We start from the raw sequence: 20,478 nt of genomic DNA, 5'->3' as shown, positions 1-20,478 counted from the left end.
GCTTTGCTGTAAAGAGAATACAGGCCAATACCAAATCAAATTCAGAGTTGCATTTAAAAAATAAATTTTAAAGGTTTATTAAAGAATGCAGAGCTGCATTAATGTGTGTCCTTTTATATCTGCCTGAGTTTCATTATAAAAAAAAATAAAAAATTAAAAAAATAAAAATACAATCAAAGCCTGGAAACCCTGTTGTACCTATTAGCAGCCCAGTGACAAATCTCTAAATCCAGAGTCGGCAACCCGCTGATCACACGCAGGCGACGAGTATATTGCGTCCCTTGGTTGCCGACCCCGGAACCTAGAGAGGAGGGATGGTGGGGCTGTATTTAGTCAAACTGATGGCTGTGTTTCCCTCCCTGCAGCAGCTGGATGTCAGCAATGCCCAATTCTCCTCTTCTCCCTCCCACCGGCATTCAGCTGCTTCAGGGAGGAAAATGTAGCCATCGGTTCCACTAAATACAGCCCTGCCACCCCTCCTCTCCAGGTTTCTCTTCCTGGTGTTGTCCAGTTTTACAGTGACATTGTTTTGTTATATTTTTCTAAGTTTTCCTTACTATTTTTAGGCTTTGCTAGTTAATAATTTAAAAAAAAAAAAAAAAAAGGGGGTGTTGAATCCTGGCGATCTTTAATTTTTTTCATTTGTTCAGTCTACTTTGCCTCCCTGCTGCTTATATTCGCAATCCCCTTTGCACTACTAAAAGTGAGGTAGCTTGAAGTGTAACTATACTCGCCTCCCCTCCAGTGATGTGATATCAGCTAGCTCCTTTGCTGCTGCCGACATGTTCCTGGTGTTCTTCTGGGTTTGGGTTCTTCAACTACCTTGATTGTCCATGCCAGGATGATTTAACTCTCGTACAGGAGTTCAATTATCGCATTATGTACCAAAATTGTACAAGGCGTGCACAGCTCTGGGCACATTGTCGAAAAGAAGGCAAATAGACAAGTAGGAGTTGTTTCGTGCTAATAAAAAATAGTCCCTGCAATAAAAAACCCCTTGTTTTTCCCTTTTTTTTAATTTAAAAATTGCACTTTAAGGTTGTTCTACTTAATCTTTCACAGGTCTAGGGATTTGCCCCCACATAACAGCACCTGGGCCTGGCAGTTTTTCACGCAGTGTTGCATTGTGGGAGGAAGGGGAGAGTCTAATGCTCTGCTGTCCTCTGAAAGATCAAGTATTTCACTCACTTTGCTCTGGTGCACACATAGAGAGGGAGGTGGGGAGTAATTAAGTGAACCTGTTGCTTTATCATGAATGTTATTTTTTTTTTCTAAAGTGGACCTCTACGGTCCATGTATCGTAGCAAATTTTCACTTTTGAGTCTCGTTTTACATATGGTTGAACATACAGTAGATTGTGTTCACTTATTCCTTAGAAAATCACAAATGTGAAATTTGACCAGGAGGTGCCCAAACCTCTGCATAAGAATGTAACAGGCTAATCTTGTTTTTATTGTGTCTTCCTACATGTTACAGAGCCTATGAACAGCTCAATGTGAAACATGAGACACTACAGCTTATTCAGCCACAGCTTGAGACTCCACTCCCTACACTGCAGCCTGCAGTAAGTATTCCCCTGGTTACCTTCACTAAGGTAGAATTCTACTCAAAAACTATTTTCTGTATCAGTTGGTGTGGGCAGGGGTTCATTCCCCTAATTCTGGTCTGGCTGTGACAAAGCTTGGCTTCTCAGATGAGCTACCATTGTCACATTATGACAGACTTACCAGACTTCCCTTTAAAGGAGAAGTACAGCCAAAGCTGTACTTCTGTGGTTCACAGAAGTGCAATAAGTTATGCAATAAGAGCAGAGCAGGGAGCCGTGAGAACCGAACGATTGGTGGTGGTAGATCGCTCGGTTCTCAGTGTTAGAGGCGCCGGGGGACAGATGCAGCATCAGACCGATGCTGCATCCATCTAGGTTAGTATGTTTATTAAATAAAAAAAAAAAAAAAAAACTCTTCTTTTAAACGAAGGCCTCCAACGGCGCACTGTCACCGCTGTTGGTTCTTGCATCTTCACCCGGTCTTCCTTCTGGGTTAGCTGTCTCCAGCCGTTTGAATGGCTGGGCCTCAATGACGTCACACGTGTGTGTGTGTGTGTATGTGTCACATCACAGCGCTCGCAATGGACGCCACACTCAGTGTGCTGTAAATTCAGAGCGCAGTGCACATGCACCAGGGACTTCCCCTGCTGCTTCAAGTGTGAATATCCCCTAAACACCGCAAGTTTAGGGGATATTCACTGTACCTACAGGTAAGCCTTATTATACCGTAGGCTTACCTGTAGCTATGTCATCTGTGCTGTAGTTGATTCTCCAATTAAAGCGGTTGTATACCCGCACATTGAAGAAAAAAACACAAAAAAAACCACTGTAAGGCAAAGGCATAATGAGCTAGTATGGGAGATTTCCCACCACTTCCTGGTGTCACTTGGACTGGAAAGAGGAGTCTTCAGTAAAGACAAGGACTGCTGTAAAAAGACAGAGGTTCCAACCAGGCTTTACTATATTGACAATAAATGTTTTTTGGCCTGAGTTATATTTTATATTGTCTATGCACATTACAATCTGATCTGTTGATTGGATTGGTAGTGGTAAGTTTAGAGGGGATTTTACGCACAAATCCATTTAATTTACAATGCATCCGGAAAGTATTCACAGCCCTTCACTTTTTCCACATTTTGGTATGTTACAGCCGTATTCCAAAATGGATTAAATTCATTATTTTCCTCAAAATTCTTCACACAATACTCCATAATGACAATGTGAAAGAAGTCTTGTTTTGAAGTTTTTGCAAATTTATTAAAAATAAAAAACGAAAAAAATCACATGTACAGTGCATCCAGAAAGTATTCAAAGAAGAATAGGAGAAACTGCCCAAAAATAGGTGTGCCAAGCTTGTAGCATCATACTCAAAAAGACTTGAGGCTGTAATTGGTGCCAAAGGTGCTTCAACAAAGTATTATTGAGCAAAGGCTGTGAATACTTATGTACATGGGATTTTTATTTTTAATAAATTTGCAAAGGTTTCAAACTTCTTTCACATTGTCATTATGGGATATTATTTGTAAAATGTTGAGGAAAATAATTAATTGAAGCCATTTTGGAATAAGGCTGTAACATAACAAAATGTGGAAAAAGTGAAGCGCTGTGAATACTTTCCGGATGCACTGTACATCCTGTCAGGTATGCCCTTGCTGTTACCAAATCTAAAGGATTTTTAGCAGCTAAATAGTGAAGTAATGCCTCGTTTCCACTGAGCGGATCGGTTTGGGTCGGTACAGTTTGGAAGGCCTAGAATGGTCCGGCCTATTCAAGTGAGCGTTTCCACTGCAAGTCGGACCACCAGGGGCCATACGTGGGTTTAGAAAAAAAACGCCTCACACGTCCGCCAATCAGTGGAATGTATGGTAGCTCCGCCCTAACCGAACCGTACCATTTTTTTCTATGGCCCCACATCTGAAGCAGGGCCCAGAATGGTTCGGTTGTATGGGCCGCTTTCATAATAGAAACACTCAAAATAGCGTATTGTACCGAACCGATCTGCTCAGTGGAAACAAGGCATAAGTGACCAGCTTTAGGCCCATTTATAATAACTGTATTATTTATGGATTGTTTTCTCTCTTGCTGTTGCCAACCAGGTGTTTCCCCCATCTTTTCGGGAGCTGCCTCCACCAGCTCTGGATTTGTTCGACTTAGATGAGAATTTCTCTTCTGAAAAATCCCGTCTAGCACAAATTACTACAGATGTAAGTATTGCATACCTATTAGGACTGTTTGTATCTTCTATAGAATGGCTTGTTATATTTGTTTTCTGTTTTGGGGGGGGGGGGGGGGGTAGGGCTAGACTTCGACTGGTAAAGCTGGTCTGTGTTTGAATATTTAAGTGTCCAAGGATTGGGGGACTTTTAGACAAATGGCATGAAATGCAGTGCTATTGAGTTTAGGCTGAAAAATGGATGGAAATTAAGAGACTTTTTTTTTTTTTTTTTTTTTTTTTTATACTGCAATTGCATCCTAAAATTACAAAATTAAACAGAGGCACACTGCCTTCCTCAGGCTGTAGTGCCATCTACAGGCTAAAGGCTTCATTTTTGTAAAGTGAAAGCAGAACTAAACTCCGCAAACTGCTCACTTCCCCTCCATGATCTGACACCCAAGAGGTCCTTTTCTCGGCGCCACCAGCTTCTCCTGGCTGGCACGATAACATAACTCCTGCACATGTGCAGGAGTTCATTCCCATTAGGCACTGTGCTGAGAATATATCCTGAGCTGCAAATGCCTAAAGAAGAGTGCGAACAGGCAGATACAGTGCCTTGAAAAAATATTCATACTCTTTGAAGTTTTCCACATTTTGTCATTTTACAACCAAAATTGGATTTTATTTGATAGACCAACACAAAGTGGCACATAATTGTGAAGTGGAAGCAAAATGATATATGGTTTTCAAATTTTTTTACAAATATGTAAAAAAAGTGTGGCCTGCATTTTTATTTAGCCCCCCTGAGTCAATACATTGTAGAAACGCTCTTCACTGCAATTACAGCTGCAACTCTTTTTAGGGATGTCTCTACCGGCTTTGCACATCTAGAGTGACATTTTTGCCCATTCTTCTTTGCAAAATTAGCTCAAGCTCTGTCAGATTAGATGGAGAATGTCTGTGAACAGAAATTTTCAAGTCTTGCCACAGATTCTCAATTGGATTTAGGTCTGGACTTTGACTGGGCAATTCTAACACATGAATATGCTTTGCTCTAAACCATTCCATTGTAGCTCTGGCTGTATGTTTAGGGTCGTTGTCCTGCTGGAAGGTGAACTCCACCCCGTCTCGTCTTTTGCAGACTCAAACAGGTTTTCTTCTATGATTGCCCTGTATTTGGCTCCATCCATCTTCCCATCAAATCTGACCAGCTTCCCTGTCCCTGCTGAAAAAAAGCATCCCAACAACACAATGCTGCTGCTGCCACCACCATGTTTCACGGTGGGGGTGGTGTGTTTAGGATGATGTGCAGTGTTGGGTTTTAGGCCAAAAAGTTCAATTTTGGTCTCATCTGACCAGAGCACCTTCTTCCACATGTTTGCTGTGTCCTCCACATGGCTTCTCGCTAACTGCAAAGGGGACTTCTTATGCCTTTCTTTCAACATTGGTTTTCTTCTTGTCACTCTTCTATAAAGGTCAGATTTGTGGAGTGCACGACTAATAGTTGTCCTGTGGACAGATTCTCCCACCTGAGCTTTGGATCTCCCCAGCTCCTTCAGAGTTACCATGGCCCTCTTGGCTGCTTCTCTGATTAATGTTCTCCTTGCCCAGCCTGTCAGTTTAGGTGGACGGCCATGTCTTGGTAGGTTTGCAGTTGTGCCATACTCTTTACATTTTCAGATGATGAATTGAACAGTGCTCTGTGAGATGTTCAATATTTGGGATATTTTTTTTATAACCTAACCCTGCTTTAAACTTCTCCAATGTTATCCCTGTCCTGTCTGGTGTGTTCCTTGGCCTTCATGATGCTGTTTGTTCACTAAGGCTCTCTAACAAACCTCTGAGGGCTTCACAGAACAGCTGTATTTATACTGAGATTAAATTGCACACAGGTGAACTCTATTTACTAATTAGGTGACTTCTGAAGGCAATTGGTTCCACTAGATTTTAGTTAGGGGTATCAGAGTAAAGGGGGCTGAATACAAATGCACGCCACACTTTTCACATATTTATTTGTAAAACATGTTGAAAACCATTTATCAATTTTCCTTCCACTTCAAAATGTATGTGCCACTTTGTTGGTCTATCACATAAATCCCAATAAAATACATTTACGTTTTTGGTTGTAACATGACAAAATGTGGAAAATTTTAAGGGGGGTGTGAATACTTTTTCAAGGTACTGTAAGTTGATTTTATTGCAGAAGTGACACATTATCTACAGTAGAAATCATGCCTGTTTACAGTTGCTTTTTTTTTTTTTTTTTTCTGAAGTTTAGTTCCACTTGCAGCCTGCATGTGATCACCACCATGTCACTATGTGCATACATAGTGTTGGATTCTAGCTGTCAGAGGGAGACATGTTCCCTGTGCGGGAGGTATTGTGCTGGGGGAATGTTAATCTACAGATGGAAAGGGTTTATTTTGCTAATGTCCATGTGATTTCATCACAGTTACCCTTTTGGCTTAGCAGTGTGGAGTCTTTGTTTTCATTCATTTCATTCCTTGCAGGACAGGGCCATTCTTTGCTTGAAATTTGCATGCCCATCTTTTTGCATGTGTTTTTGTCTACACACAAAAGCATGCTAAAGGGAAAGTATAGCGTGTATTTTGTTGGCGCTATATAAACCCTGTATTATATGATAATAATATTTTCAGTGCACACGTATTTGATTTTTGTATGCAATCTTTACTTTTAGGTTAATTTTTTTTATATGTAACTTATATTTTTTACATGCTTGCTCTTCCTTTTTAATATTTATATATGTAAATTAGACACTAAAGCGTTTTTGCTTTTGACACAGCCTTGCTCAACTGTTTCGTTTAACAACTGTTGAGTTCCGATATCAGACTTGCATTATGAGAAGGGACAGTGAAACATTGTGTAGCACTGTAAATCTAGATGCAGATTCATTGTATCAAAATGTTTGACTGCTAAGGCTGTGTTCTCTATGGCATGAGAAATAAAGGGTTTAAAACAAGCTCTCGGGAATAGAAGCCATGAACTTGCTGTAAAATTTATCAGCTACTTGGGCTGCTCCCTCTTGAGCTCCTCCTTCTCCCATCATCTCCATAACATAAGGGGTTTATGTGTATGTGTTCTTAAGCTGGCAATAGATGGATTGAAATTTGGCTGGTTCAGGAGGGACTGGGCGAGCTTCGATCCTTGTGTGTCCATGCCTGTTTCGCAGAAGTCCTTCACAAAGTTTGTTGTCCAGGTTTACATACACTTTAAACACTCTGTACTATAGTATGGAACATTCTGACACTATATAAGTTGTCTATATAAATGAGCTAAGTTCACCTTTTGTGAAAAAAGTGATTTTTTTTTTTTTTTTTTTTTTTTTTCTTTCCTGCAGAGCTCTGCACTCATGATCAGTAGATCATGGGTGCAATGTCAGGGTCTTGCAGACAAGCCCTGCAGCTTTCAGAACGTACCTCCATATGGGCTGCCATTTTAAAAGCTGCAGGGCTCGTCAATGAACTACAGGGGCACTTATCAGCTCCTTCGCAGTTCATTGAGAACTGTAAACCGTCTGCCACAGTGGAAGACGGGACTTGAAGTTCATGCGTTCACAGATCGATGTAAATGAATGACACGGCCGCCCTGTTTTTGAAAAATTACATTGGGTGCGGAGAGAAGAATGCCCACCCGCTGTCACGGGGGAAGGGGGAACGGGAGGTGCTCAGACTGCTGCAGCTTGTTACACCCTAATGTGTATAATGCTCCCAAAGGTGAATTTTTCCTTTAATGACAGCCAATCACATTTTATTTAAAGGCAAAATATAGCCAAAGCTTTTTTGTCTGTACTTCTATGGATCACAGGTGTGCAGTCTGTTCTGCACTCCTGCGACCTGTTTTCAGCCGACCATGGGTAACGTCACAGAGCCAATCCAGGCTCTGAAAAGATCCTAAACATCATATATGGTCTGGATCCATCCAGCTGCTTGGACCGGCAAATGGTTCAGCCCCTCAGCGAGCTTTTAAAAGCCTGAGCCAGCGTCTCCTGCCCCCATCCACAGCCCAGGGCTCCAGTGAGCGCTGGAGGAGCAGAGAGCCAGTGACTGATAGTCATCAGCTTTCTGCTCACTGAAGACTTAGAACTGAGAGATCAGTGGTTTTGATCACTCAGTTCTTGATCTTAGAGCAAATAGGGGGACCAATGTTGCACCCACCTAGGTGAGTATAATTTAATTTAATTTTTTACCTATACCCATAATTCTCTTTTAACTGTAAATGCTTTTGGTATGTCTCCTGTCATACAGGCACAGATGACGACCTTGAGTTCTATGTGCGGAAGTGTGGTGATATTTTGGGTGTAACTGCAAACCTACCAAAGGAGAAACAAGATGCCAAAAATATTCTGGAACACATTTTCTTCCAGGTTGTTGAATTCAAGAAACTTAATCAGGTAAATAAAACATATTCAGGGAAAAAAATGGTACACAAGTATTTGGAAATGACTAAAGCCCAATTGCAGCTTGGGCAAAAAATATTAAAAAAATAAACTGCCCAGTTTAGCAATCCAGCACTTATCTTCCAATTCAAAGGATACGTTCGGCAAAGAGTCCAGTGAAAGCAGCGCACTCCATAGGTGGAAGCCCAATTCAATTTGAGGATCCACTCACAGGTGCCCAGGCTAAATGTGTGCATTCACCCCAGAACAGGATATGCAAAAAGATGGAGCCGGCAACACTGTAATCCGTATGCGTATTTATTGATTACATAAGAGTGAAAATAAAACAAAACTGGCGCGTTTTGGTGGGAGCCTTAGTTGTATCACAACTAAGGCTTTCGTTGAAACGCATCAGCTTCTTTGTTTTATTTTCACTTGTATGTAGTCAATAAATACGTATACGGATTACAGTGTTGCTGGCTCCATCTCTTTGCATATCAAAGGCTAAGTTCACATGTTCCACCCGTTTTTAGGGTGGAACATGTAACATGTTCCCAATGCTGCAGCTGCTGCCCAAATTACCCCAGCCCATCCCCTCCCCCCTCCTTTGACAGCAGTACGAGGAGAAGTTCCCCATACTAGCTGTCTGTTTTTGAAATCAGCAGCCTGTGCGAGGCTCCACCCACACAGCGGCATCATTCATACACAGAGATTGTTTGCGGATATCGGCTTGTAGTTCTCAATAAACTATCGCGGTGCTGTGGTAGTTCATTGATGCTACCTGTCAATGTATCTGCTTGCCCATAGGGGCACACAGATACACTGACAGGTCTGCAGGAGACCTGCATGGCACCAGTGAGCTGCTGATCACTGGTGCAATGCTTTACAGGCTCCAAAAAAAAAAAAAAATGCAGTTGCTTCAAAGCTTAGTAAATGAGGTAAAGCTTCACTTTGCAAAGAATACCCAACTACGTGCAAGGGGGTGGGGGGGGGGACTGCATTTTTGCTTGCACATGATTGGATGATGGAAGTAAGCAGAGCTTCTGGTCATTTACTAAGCTCTGGAGCAACTGCAAAGTGCGCAGTCTATTTGCCTTTAGTAGATGAACCCCTATGTGTTGCTTGCTTTGTGCAGTATAGTATTTAAGATTTATTTTGCAGCATTTATTTCATTTTTGCACAAAACAAATTATTACTGCTGACAGCTATTTACAAACAAAGCCACGTGATTATTGTGTCATAACTGACATGGGGATCACATGATCGGGAACCATACTGATTGGTTCCCGACTGTTGGTGGAAATTTGGTGTTGTCAGGGACAGTGCAGACCTCACTGCGCTGCACGTTTGTGGCTGTGAAAATGAATATAGATGATGTGGTTAAACACAAACGGACAGATCGGAGTTCACTAATTACAATACAGTTCTTAAAGTTTGTTAACCTAAAAAAAAAAAATGTATCCTGTTACCTTAAAACATGTTCTACAGCACTGTGTTTGTGCTGTGTAACTTGCCCCTCTCTAAACTGTAAAAAACCTGGCTGATCCTGCCACTTCCTGTGTCTCCCTCCTCTGTGCTGACCACGATAATCACGGCTGCTGAGCCCTGACCACCGTGGTCAGCGTATGTCCCTCTGTCATCTGCAGCCCTGCTCTGTCCCCCTCACCCCCCTCCCTGCCCGTCAGCTCCTGTCTGTGTCTCTGCCCCCCACTATTAGTAGAAAATAAATATTATAAATGGTCACTGCCAACCCCTCTATTAGAGCTAGGCATACCACACTGTATGTCTTTTATTAAAACCAGGCATGTAAATACATTTTTAGAGCGATCTTCAGGCCGGTCAGGTGACTCGCAAGCGCTGTACACCTCCGATCAGGGCTTCTGTGGGAGGGGCTGAGTGGCCATGTGACCTCCCTGGCTGACTTAAGAGGGAGATCTTGGCCCCTCCTGCAGAAGCCCTGAATCAGAGTAGAAAACCGGCCGCAAGTCACGTGACCGGCCTGAAGATTGCTCTAAAAAGGTATTTGCATGCCTCGTTTTAATAAAAGACTTCTACAATGTGGTATGCCTAGCTCTAATAGAGGGGCTGGTAGTGATTTACACTTTTAACAAACACTGACCACTTGTCTGTTAATAATTATCATCTTTGTCTTAGGAACACGACATGGACACTAGTGAAACCGGGTTCCAGAGCAGCTGAAGTTCATCATATACAGTAACTCAACTAATTGTGCTTGAAAAAGGACAGTTATTTCCATATTTATTCTTATTTTTTTTATTTTCTATTGACTTTGAATTTGTAAGTATTTTTGTAATGAAAAGGAATATCACTGCTTAAAATAAATTAAACTGCTTTCTGTATGGACGAGCATTTTTATTGTATTGTCAGTAGAGGGGATAAAAAGGGTCAGCGAGCGGCTGAGACGCTGTTTGGTACTGCGTGTATTTCCGAGGGAGACGGGCAGTGTGCAGCAGTGCTGTGATTACATGTCATAGCATATTAGTGTTAGACTGGGACTCCTAGTTCTGTAGTATTGTGCCAGGAATAGAAGTTGTAGAATTCTTCAGGCACATAATGTTCTCATGCAAATTATCCACCTTGTGGCACCCTGGCTGCACACTGACCTTTTCTGTGCTGGGCAGCTTTGTGTGAGTGGTTGAAGCCTCAGCTGGTACCAGCATTAATTAGGTTTTCTCAGGCAAAGATATGCCTTGACTAATATTTCATGCTTTAGAAAAAGAGCATTTTTCATTTACTAATGAAAATGTATGGCTTTGAAGAATTTTCTAGGGAGGATGAGAAAAAAGTAGTGTGAATTTTATATAAAAATACAGTGGGTGTGGACAAGGTGATAGAAACACACAGATTTTTTCCAGTAACAACATGTTTTACTGCAATGTGTGCATGGCATGGATATACTGTAGCTTTTTAGTGGCACCTAGGCAGCAGGCCACAAACAAACAACCTTTAGTACAAGCTGACCTTTAAGGCAATGTTTCTCAACTGTAGTCCTCAAGTACCCCCCAACAGGTCATGTTTTCAGTATTTCCCTCAGATGAAATGGCTGTGGTAATTACTAAGGCAGTGAAACTGATCAAATCACCTGTGGAAAATAACGGAAAGCCTGAAAACATGACCTGTTGGGGGTACTTGAGGACTGGAGTTGAGAAACATTGCTTTAAGGTATTTCCCCAACCATCGTTGTGCAGCTTTGCCTAGAGCCACACAGCTTTTCTTCCCAAAGCACTCCTGCATACTGTAGCCCCATTCTTTTCTGTAGGGAGAGCTGTACTCTGCAGAACCCTGGAATGGATTGGGCCATGATGATACTACACAAGATAAAAATGCCCTGGTGGGACGCTTTCAGAAGAATGGCTGTGCAGTTCTGGGCCAGCATTCTTAAAATGGGGACAGAAGCTAGTTTTTGACCAAGTGTGGGTCACTCCTTATAGTGGACCTTTCACCAGTTTTTGCTGTCTTTGTTTCCAAATTTGTTTGCCCTCAGCCTCCTGGGATATCCACCTCACGAAGGAGACTTCAGGATAGTGTACATGTATTCTACAGCTCTCCTGCTTGAGGGGTATCAGCAGGGGAATGGCTGTATATAATCAAGAAGTGACCATCAGTTACCAATTCCAGGATAGTGGCGCAGAAGAAAGGAAATGTTGGAGAAACTTTTGGTGTGAGAAAGGGGGGGTGTGTGTGTGTGTGTGTGTGTGTGTGTGTGTGTGGTGTTTTTTTTTTTTTTAAATATCCTACGGAAGGGTGGGGCAGGCAAACTCGTATTTCATCAAGGGCCGCATCAGCAGTATGGTTGTCCTCAAAAGGCCAGTTGTATCTGGTGTGTGCTACAGGGGTGCCCTATGCACAGAGTTCAGAAGTACAGAGTGCATACGACGTCACCCCGCCCCGGGACTGTGACGTCAAAAAAGGCAGGGTGACATCATGCAATGACCGCACCTCACACATGGCATTACAGTGGGAGAGAGCGTCATGTCAACATCGGAGAAGAGGGAAGAAGACGGCAGAGAAGACAGTCACCGCTAGCAGAGGATAGCGGAGGGACCTGGAGAAGAGGCCGGAGAGACCCCCAAAGTCGGAAGAAGACCCCCCGAAGTCTCAAAATTACTTTAAAAACTTGTCTAGTGTGTTTTTTTTTTTTTTACCCCCCCCCCCCCCAGGTGAATGGGTAGGGGTACCCCATACTCATTCAGATAGGGTGGGGGGCCGGAGTCTGGGGGCCCCCCTTATTAAAGGGAGCGCCCGGATTCCGATAAGCCCTTCGCCCACAGACACCGACAACCAACAGCCAGGGTTGTCGGGAAGAGGCCCTTGTCCTCATCAACATGGGGACAAGGTGGTTTGGGGTGGGGGGCGCAGCGCCCCGCAGCACCAACCCCCCCCCATGGTGAGGGCATGCGGCCTGGTACGATTCAGGAGGGGCGCACGATGGGGCTCGCAGGTGTCAAATCTCACCTACTGTACAAACACGCATGCTCAGAACCAATGCAAAATATGACAATACAGAAGTTGACCAAAGGGTGGCGGTAAAGAGCTGAAAAACCTTGTGATTTGGTGAAAGTTGGCTGAGAAAGTCCTGGCGTGTGTATGCTTAATTAGTTTACAGCCAACGCCCTTTGTACAAAGTCCTATCGTGTGTATGAGGCTTTACAATGGTCCAGCTTGGAAAAATGCAACTAAAAATGGTCATACCTAGAATTCAGCTTTACTGTACAGTTACACATTCCGTAGAATGTCAGGCAGTCCTAAAAATATGTAAATAAAACTACCAGGACTGGGATCTGGCATTCTGTCACTGTGGGGGAACCCCAAGACAGCAAAAAGGTGGCCCGCTGTGGGACCATAATAAAGGGTCCTGGTCAGAGGCCCTTCTTGGTTTCTGCACTGGGCCCCTGAAGGTTCTAGTTTGGTACCAGAGGCATAAGGCAGAATTTAAAAGATCATATGCTGCAGTCTGGAACAAGCTCTAACACAGCAGCCTAGTCTTTCCAAGTCCACACCCAGTAACTTTCTTAATTACGCTGTTATTTTTCAACTTCCTTTAACAGCTTGTCCAGTAGAAATGAGAAGGTTGAGATAAACCATTTAACACAGACAGGGGTGCTTACAGTGTCCAGCTTTTATTCATTTATGTAAAACTTCATAACTGATTGAGAAGTGTTCGCTGAAGTTCAGCTTTAATTTGTTAAAGTCTCGTTTGTTTTTTGTTTTGGTAAAAAAAAAAAAAAAAAAACACGTATTTGCACAGAGCAGCCCAGACCCTCTACTCAGGTCCCTCTTTGATGGTCCTGGCCCCTCCCTCCCGTTGAGTGCCATCACAGCAAGCAGCTTGCTATGGGGGCACCCAAACCAAGTCACAGCTTCCCTGTGTCTATTCAGACACGGAGCTGTGGCCTGGCCCACCCCCCTTCTCTTCTCATTGGCTGACTGACTTTGACAGCAGTGGGAGCCAATGAGGAAGGGAGTCCCAGGCAGTCGAGACATTCCTACAACATCACTGTATCTAGAGGGTCTTCTGTACACAGAAGGCTTTTCATCTTGAATGCATTAAGATTTAAAAAAAAAATGCTGACTTTACAATCACCAATATATAGGCTAAATCTACTAGTCCACCAACACCACTCTCACTAGACATAGTTGATGGGTAAATCCGTTGCTCATCTATCGTTAACACATTTCTGTCCTAGGGTGGCTCTTAACGTCTGGATCACCAGAATAAAAAAAAAATGCAGCCACAACATTGAAGGACTGGTAAGCTGCACAGTAATATACAATATATCATTAGGGTTTCATAACACTAACTATTCTGCAGATTAAAACAGTCACGTAATTAGTTGCTCAAGTAATGGGTACATTTACCAAGAGTGAAAATTGCTTTAGCCAGCAACGCCTTAGGGTACTTAATTTTTCTAAGGATGGCTGAATAGCAGAAACCTAAAAGATTTTCTTGGAGTATGTTTCCTTCTTTACCTCAGCCCTTGATTCTTAAAGGGTATTTAAAAAAAGTTCCTTCAATAGAAGACTCTAAAGCCTCGTACACACGGTTCTATTGTTGGCAGGGGATTGTCTGTTGACCGAAAATCTTACCGTTAGTACCCTCCTTTTGACAATTGTCCAATTTTCGGCAGACAACAGGTTGATGTCAGTTTTTCGTATGGTCAGTACATAAATCCTTCACAATAAAAGGCGCAAGTACAAACACACATGCTCAGAATCAATGCTCAAACATGGAATTAGCAGAAGGGGCCCAAAGGGTGGCACTCAAAAGCTGAAATGCCTCATAGTACCAAAATTTGTGTAACGTTGATATGCAAGACAAGTTCCTGGAACACGCCCTTCTGACAAAAATCAGATGCTCTGTTGGCCAATAATCGTATTGTGTGTACGAGGCTTTAATATTTACTTCTCCATTGGGTGCCGGGGTTAGAGCCTCCAGCCGAATCTCCACTACAGGGCACTTCTGTATGTGTCTGATGCCTGGTCCTCCATCAGCCAGCCTACATTGCTGTGTCTTCTATAGCAATAGCATCCCCCCCATACTTAGATTGAACACACATTGTAATGGAGACTATATGATCTCCTTTAGATTTCCTAGCAACCAAAACAAGTTATCTTATACAGTACATTCAGGCCCTTGCACTACATAACTGTTGGGATCTAAATCATACAGTCTCTGGTGTTACAAAAGGATGACACCCATGGATTGGGAGAGTGGTCTTAATAGTTGACCACTCAAGTGAGGAGTTCAATGGAGGTGTAACCCTATGATCATTACACAATTATCTGTTATGGATGGCCTGGGAAAGTGATCCCAGGTGCCTGAATCCAATTCATAAAGCTCCAATTTCTGGCTCAACTTGCTGCAGTGCTTATAACTTGAACACTTGTCATTTCAATGGCCTGGTGGGTTGTTTGAGTTTGATTGTCATAGACTTTGTTAAAAAAAATCCAGTTCACACTGACATTTTGGTTTCAAGCAATACTAGTAGTGTCAGGGATGCCATGATTTACAAACAATTACAAAGCATTTAAAAAAAACATCTGAGAAGCTTTTTGAAGCCACAAAGGTATAGCTGGGGCATTTTTGTAACCCCCTCTCTTAAAGGAGTAAGCACTTCCAGGTACCTTCATGCCACCTCTGATCCCAGTATGGTGCAAGTACCAATCGGCTTCTTAGTCTGCTGACTGACCCCACCAACTCTTGCTACGTGTACTAGTTAGATTGTGAGCAATATAAGCCGCATAGGATGTGGTTGGGGAAGGGGGGCAAAATATAGCTAGCAGACCTGGAAGTCAGTGGGTACTTTTGAGTTACTAGGTGTGAAGGGGCACATCCAGAATGCAGGCACCTGGATTTAGCCACTACTGTACTCATTTAAAGGACTCGGAACCCTATGTTGAGGGTAATACGGAGCCTGCCATTGCTGGCTCAATTCTGAAAATGTTTGCATCTTAGCACCACATCCCCCATGCAACCCAAGAACATAATGAGAGAAGGAGACAAAATAGAACTACTCTATCTACAACTCTACATGTCACATGTTGTAGGACATGATTTGTCTTTGCTAAAAACTAAAGTGAAGGGAGGTATGTAGACAATGCATCCACAGCTGCTGCTAAAGAGCTGACAGGGGATGGAGCCCATCCTGGCTCCTGCAAAAGGTTCAAGGAAGGAAAGGGTGACCCCTGAAAGTCACATCTATGGTGTGCTGTTGCAGTGAATGGAGTGGCAATCTCAGCTTGGAATCCGACAAAGGCCACGCCTCCAACATGTTTCACTTTGCCCCCCAGAACTTAGTCATAGGGAACCACCAGTTAGGCAAATTGCACCACTAGCAGTTAATACAGTGGTGTCATTTACATTAAGGCCAGCCATAGACTGGTTAAATCTTGGCCGGTTCAGCAGGAGCCAGCCGAGATTCAAACAGTTAATTAGGCAGGATGAAGGTACCAAGTTGATCAATCAACTTGGATACAACCAGCCTGCCAGATTCAGTTCTGAATATCGCAAGTGGCTGCTATAGCCTCTAGCGGTAATCACTGTCTGTCTTCTCCTGGTGGGGACAGCTTCCCCCCCGTCTGGTGAAGAAAATTGCAGATTCCCGTCAGCACTGTTTGTTAGAGGAATCATGCAAATTTCTTTGGTTTCTGTGGTTGCAGGAAAGAAATTTACACTGTATGGTTGTAAACTGTTACACCACTTGTATCTACAGGTAAGCCTTTAATAAGGCTTACCTGAAGGTACTGTGAATATCTCCTAAACTGCATCATGGGCGCAGTTTTTCCACGCCGGAAACAGCAGCTCAATCATCGCGCCCCCGGCCACTCATGTAGCCAAAGGCCGTGAACCCAGAAGGAAGACCGGGTGAAGATGTCAGCCATCGCGGCGCTGGAGGGCTTCGTTCTAAAGTAAATTTTTCATAAAGTGTTAGTATGCATTGCATACTAGCACATTATGACATTGCTTGCATGATTTTTTTTTTACCACCAGCTTTAACAACCGCTTTACCAGCTTGATGACTTGACAGTGAAAAAGCAGCAGCAGGCTGATGATTGCATCTCTATCCTCACTACTATCAGCATGTTTATTGTAACACATTGGCATGCAACACACCAAATAGGCTCACAGTCCTGTGTACTAGGTCAAACAGTACTCCCTTTAGTATTGGCAGAAGAGGCAGTTATTGCTGGCACCCATGGGTATGGCATTTTGTAGTCTTGAAAAGTAGGGGCAGAAAAAAAAATTGCACTATAGTAGAAAGCAACTTGACCACTTATTAGCTTGATTCATTTACACTTTATTAATATACAAAGTTTACATTAAAAGGCCTATACAATACAATTAGAGATACAGTGATTATATAATCACCATTATTCAGCAAGGGAGACCAATTCTTCCTGCATGATATTTTCTAAAGACAATCCCCACAGCCAAAACCTGCTTTGAGGAATTAGTGCCGTTTGGGTTATTTAAGTTGCCTGGGATCCAGCCGTTACCTCAAGTTGCCTCTCTATAGGCTTGTCTGGAGACCCTGCAGCCAGCTGAAAAGAACATGAGGGTGCCATGCCTGTACCTGGGATTTCTGAGGCACTCAACTGGCGCCGATAACGGAAAGGCTGAAGGTAAGAGCGCCCTATGTCCTTGTGCTTGACACCTACCCACTGGGCAATAGGAGCAGTAGATGACTGGACAGCAGGCACAGGTGGTTCACCGTCACTGGAGGTATTTGGAAACCTCAAATCAGAGATGGAAACCTCCAGTGAAGGGGTATTTTCTTCTAATGCAGAATTTATTTCAGAGATCTCCCATAGCGGCGGGGCAGGTTTCTGCAGGGCAGATGCATTGATCGCTGCTTCTGAATCTTGTAGTTTGGATGTGGCAATATCGACTACCAATGGATCAGATGTCTCCATGCCTTCCTTCTTATAAGGTGTGGACGCTTTGCTACCATAGAAGATCCCCACAATGGAGTTATTAAATTGGCCAAGTTGTTCTGAAACCAAGGAGGACTGTTCAAGAAATGGACCATCAGGATTCAGTGGGGAGCGGCAGGCAGAGGAGCCAGCATCTGCACCCAACCACAGTTTTCTTCCTCCACTCACCATGGGTGTACTTTCCGACACTGTCACAAAAAGTGGGGACCCTCTAAACTTGGGAGGCACTCTGCTGTCCCACTGCTCTGGCTGTGATGGATAGGGAGAAGAGTTTCCATGCATTGGAGCTACAAATCCTAGGTCCATAATATCGGTCAGTGTGAGGTTAGAGTTGGACATGAAGAAGCTTCCCCCACTGGTATCCCAACCAGAAGACATTGTGTGCAGATAACTAGGAGAGAATGGCAAAAGGTAGACAAATGAGAATTATGTTACATAAAGCCCCTTCAGAAAAGAAAAACACAGAATATATGGACACACTGGGGTTTACTTACTAGAGCTAGAGGGCAAATGTTGTCACAATTCTCCAGAGAAACCAGTCAGCTTCCAGGTTTTATTGCTAAAGCTTAAACAAGCTGAGGTTAGAAACCGATTGGTTTCTCTGCAGAATTGTGGCCAATTTTGGCCTCTCTAGCTTTAGTAAATAAACCCCAATGTCGTCATATATACAACAAACAACGCAATATTGAGTCAATACAGGTTTAGATCATAATTGTTAGCTTTGATAGCCCATGTCCTGTTCTACCTATTCAAAACAAAATACTGTACATAAAAGTCAAAAGGGAAAAAAGAATCTCAAAAGCCTTTGGTGGAGATAAGCCTTTTCTGACTCCCCAGTCAAACACTAATTTTAAAGGTGGCAGATCCACTTAGTGTACCTGTCCTGACATTAGTTGCCATTACTAACCACATTCTATAAACGCTAGTTGCTTGGCTGTTGCACCAAACCTGTATTTCCCAATCAATGATCTGAAATAAGTATGTGTATTAGAAAGGTCAAAAAAAAAAAAAAAAGAGAAGGTCCATATCTCTAGACTTGTGCCAAGTCAGTGGCTCAAAGTATTAAATCAAGAGTGTACAATTTACAGCCAGGCAGCTAGCATTTTCAGAATGCATTTAGCATAAGCTCCAAACACAGGCCAAGTGCATGGATTTTTGTTACAAGCCAGCAGTCCTCAAACTGTGGCTCACTGGCCAGATGCAGCCCTTTCCAGACATTTGGGGCCCTGTTTCTCCCACTGACTCCAATGGGGCACAATTTTGCCTCCAGCAGGCGCTAGATCATTTTACTCTCACTGCTCACCAATCCTGGGGAGTTTGCTCCTACTGACTCCAGAGCATGTTCTACTCTACTACTGGCCACAGTTCAACCCCCCCCCCCCCCCCCCCCCCCCCCCAGGGTTAGCCCCAACCCTAACGGCAGTGAACTGGCACTTATTTAAAAGATTTGAGGATCCCGATATAAACAATTGCTTCCTTTCTGCTCCAGCATTTGTAAATCAGCCTCATTTTTATAGCCATACAAAAAATCAAGCCATCCATGTACTGTACAATTAGATTGTACAATTTTCTTTAAAATTGGCAAAAAAATATACTGTAACCTAGGGACAAATCTAAACAAGCCAGTCATTTTATATTTAATTAGGCACCCCCTTATGTAATTGATGGCAAAGCCCAAAGGAGATTGTACAATCAGGTTGTATTGGCACTATAAAAGCATTAAAATGATAATTCCACCTTTTGTAACATGTTAGACCCATATTCAGGGTCTAACATGTCACTGTAGCACTGGCACTCATACCCCCTGATGTGACAGCAAGTGGGCAAGCTTCTTCCCCCACCCACAAAAAAAAAAAAAAAAAAAAAAAAAAGAAAAAAGTGGCTCTGTGCAGCCACATCATTTATTCACAGAGTTCTGTGCAGCCATTGGCTTGTCCTCCTCAATGAACTACTAGGGTGCTGTTGAGCACTGTGGTAGCCCATTGATTCTTTCTGTGAGTGAGAAACTTCTTGCAGGCAGGTTGAATGGACAGTGTAACAGTGACACTGTCTGCATGAGTCCTGCATGGCACCCATGATCTGCTGATTGTGGGGGGCAATGCTTTCCAGGCTCCTACACAAAAAAAAAGTAAAATTGCGTTTATTATGTCTGTCTTTTTTTTTTTTTTTTTTTTTTTTTTTTTTAAGTGAACGTACCCTTTAATTTTTTTTTCAAGTTGCAGAAGCATTAGCAGCCCCTTTTTTTACATGGCAGTACTGGTAACAGTGATGTTTGAGGGAAAAAAAAGTTTACCTGTTGCTATAAAACCGATCTATCGAAAAAAATATCTTTATAAATGTGGGCCAAAATGTATTTTGCTACAGGTCTTTGTTAAAAAAAAACCCAATAAGTGTATATTGGTTTGCATGAACGGTCTAGCATCTACAACCTATGGGGGAGAGAGAAGAGAGAAATATAATTTATATATATATATATATATACATACACACACATACATAGGTAGGTATATATATATACACATAAGTAATGGCGGCTATCAGCAACTTATAGTGGGATTTGATGCAAGTGCAGTGGGCAATCTGACACTGGGGGCGGAAACCTGACTGTCACTGACATCTCTAGTGACCCTTACACAGTGATTAGTACTAACAATATACACTGTCATTTTACTAATGACACAGGCTAGGAAGGGGTTGACTGTGTGCCCAACGATGATGTGTTCTGTTCTCACCAAGCAATGTGACATTTTTTACTTTCTGCTTTGCAGGGAGGGAAAAAAAACAAAAAAAAAACTACGCACATTGTTGCTGTAGGTAAAGCACGCTCTCCTGTCATTTGCTCCGCCGATCAGTGGGTCCCGGCCATCATTTGACAGGACCTGCTGATCAGTATGTGCTGGAGCGAATAGCAGCACAGCACGCCCC

The 20,478-nt window shown here is 42.9% G+C and overlaps 2 protein-coding genes across 2 annotated transcripts in view; one reads left to right on the top strand and one right to left on the bottom strand.

Annotated features, from left to right (window-relative positions):
• IFT52 (intraflagellar transport 52) overlaps positions 1 to 10,457 on the top strand; it is a 65,775-nt gene extending 55,318 nt beyond the window's left edge. The window contains exons 11-15 of the mRNA XM_073606494.1: positions 1,477 to 1,564; positions 3,643 to 3,754; positions 7,280 to 7,285; positions 7,967 to 8,112; positions 10,252 to 10,457. Of these exons, the coding sequence (XP_073462595.1) occupies positions 1,477 to 1,564; positions 3,643 to 3,754; positions 7,280 to 7,285; positions 7,967 to 8,112; positions 10,252 to 10,296 (397 nt within the window). The 3' untranslated portion in view covers positions 10,297 to 10,457. The remainder of the gene's footprint in view (positions 1 to 1,476; positions 1,565 to 3,642; positions 3,755 to 7,279; positions 7,286 to 7,966; positions 8,113 to 10,251) is intronic.
• Positions 10,458 to 17,088: 6,631 nt separating this feature from the next.
• LOC141113391 (uncharacterized) lies at positions 17,089 to 17,913 on the bottom strand. The gene has a single exon (XM_073606450.1). It carries the CDS (start codon positions 17,890 to 17,892, stop codon positions 17,089 to 17,091), a length of 804 nt encoding a protein of 267 aa, XP_073462551.1. The 5' UTR covers positions 17,893 to 17,913.
• Between the last annotated feature and the right edge of the window lie 2,565 nt (positions 17,914 to 20,478).

The sequence above is a fragment of the Aquarana catesbeiana genome, linkage group LG12, assembly GCF_042186555.1.
Source record: "Aquarana catesbeiana isolate 2022-GZ linkage group LG12, ASM4218655v1, whole genome shotgun sequence".
Lineage (NCBI taxonomy): Eukaryota > Metazoa > Chordata > Amphibia > Anura > Ranidae > Aquarana > Aquarana catesbeiana.
The sequence above is the reverse complement of the archived record's forward strand: the minus strand, read 5'-3'. Positions and strand labels throughout refer to the sequence as shown.

Bases quoted from the DNA above. Each gene is read 5' to 3' on its own strand.
- LOC141113391 (XM_073606450.1), bottom strand. From the start codon at position 17,892: ATGTCCAACTCTAACCTCACACTGACCGATATTATGGACCTAGGATTT.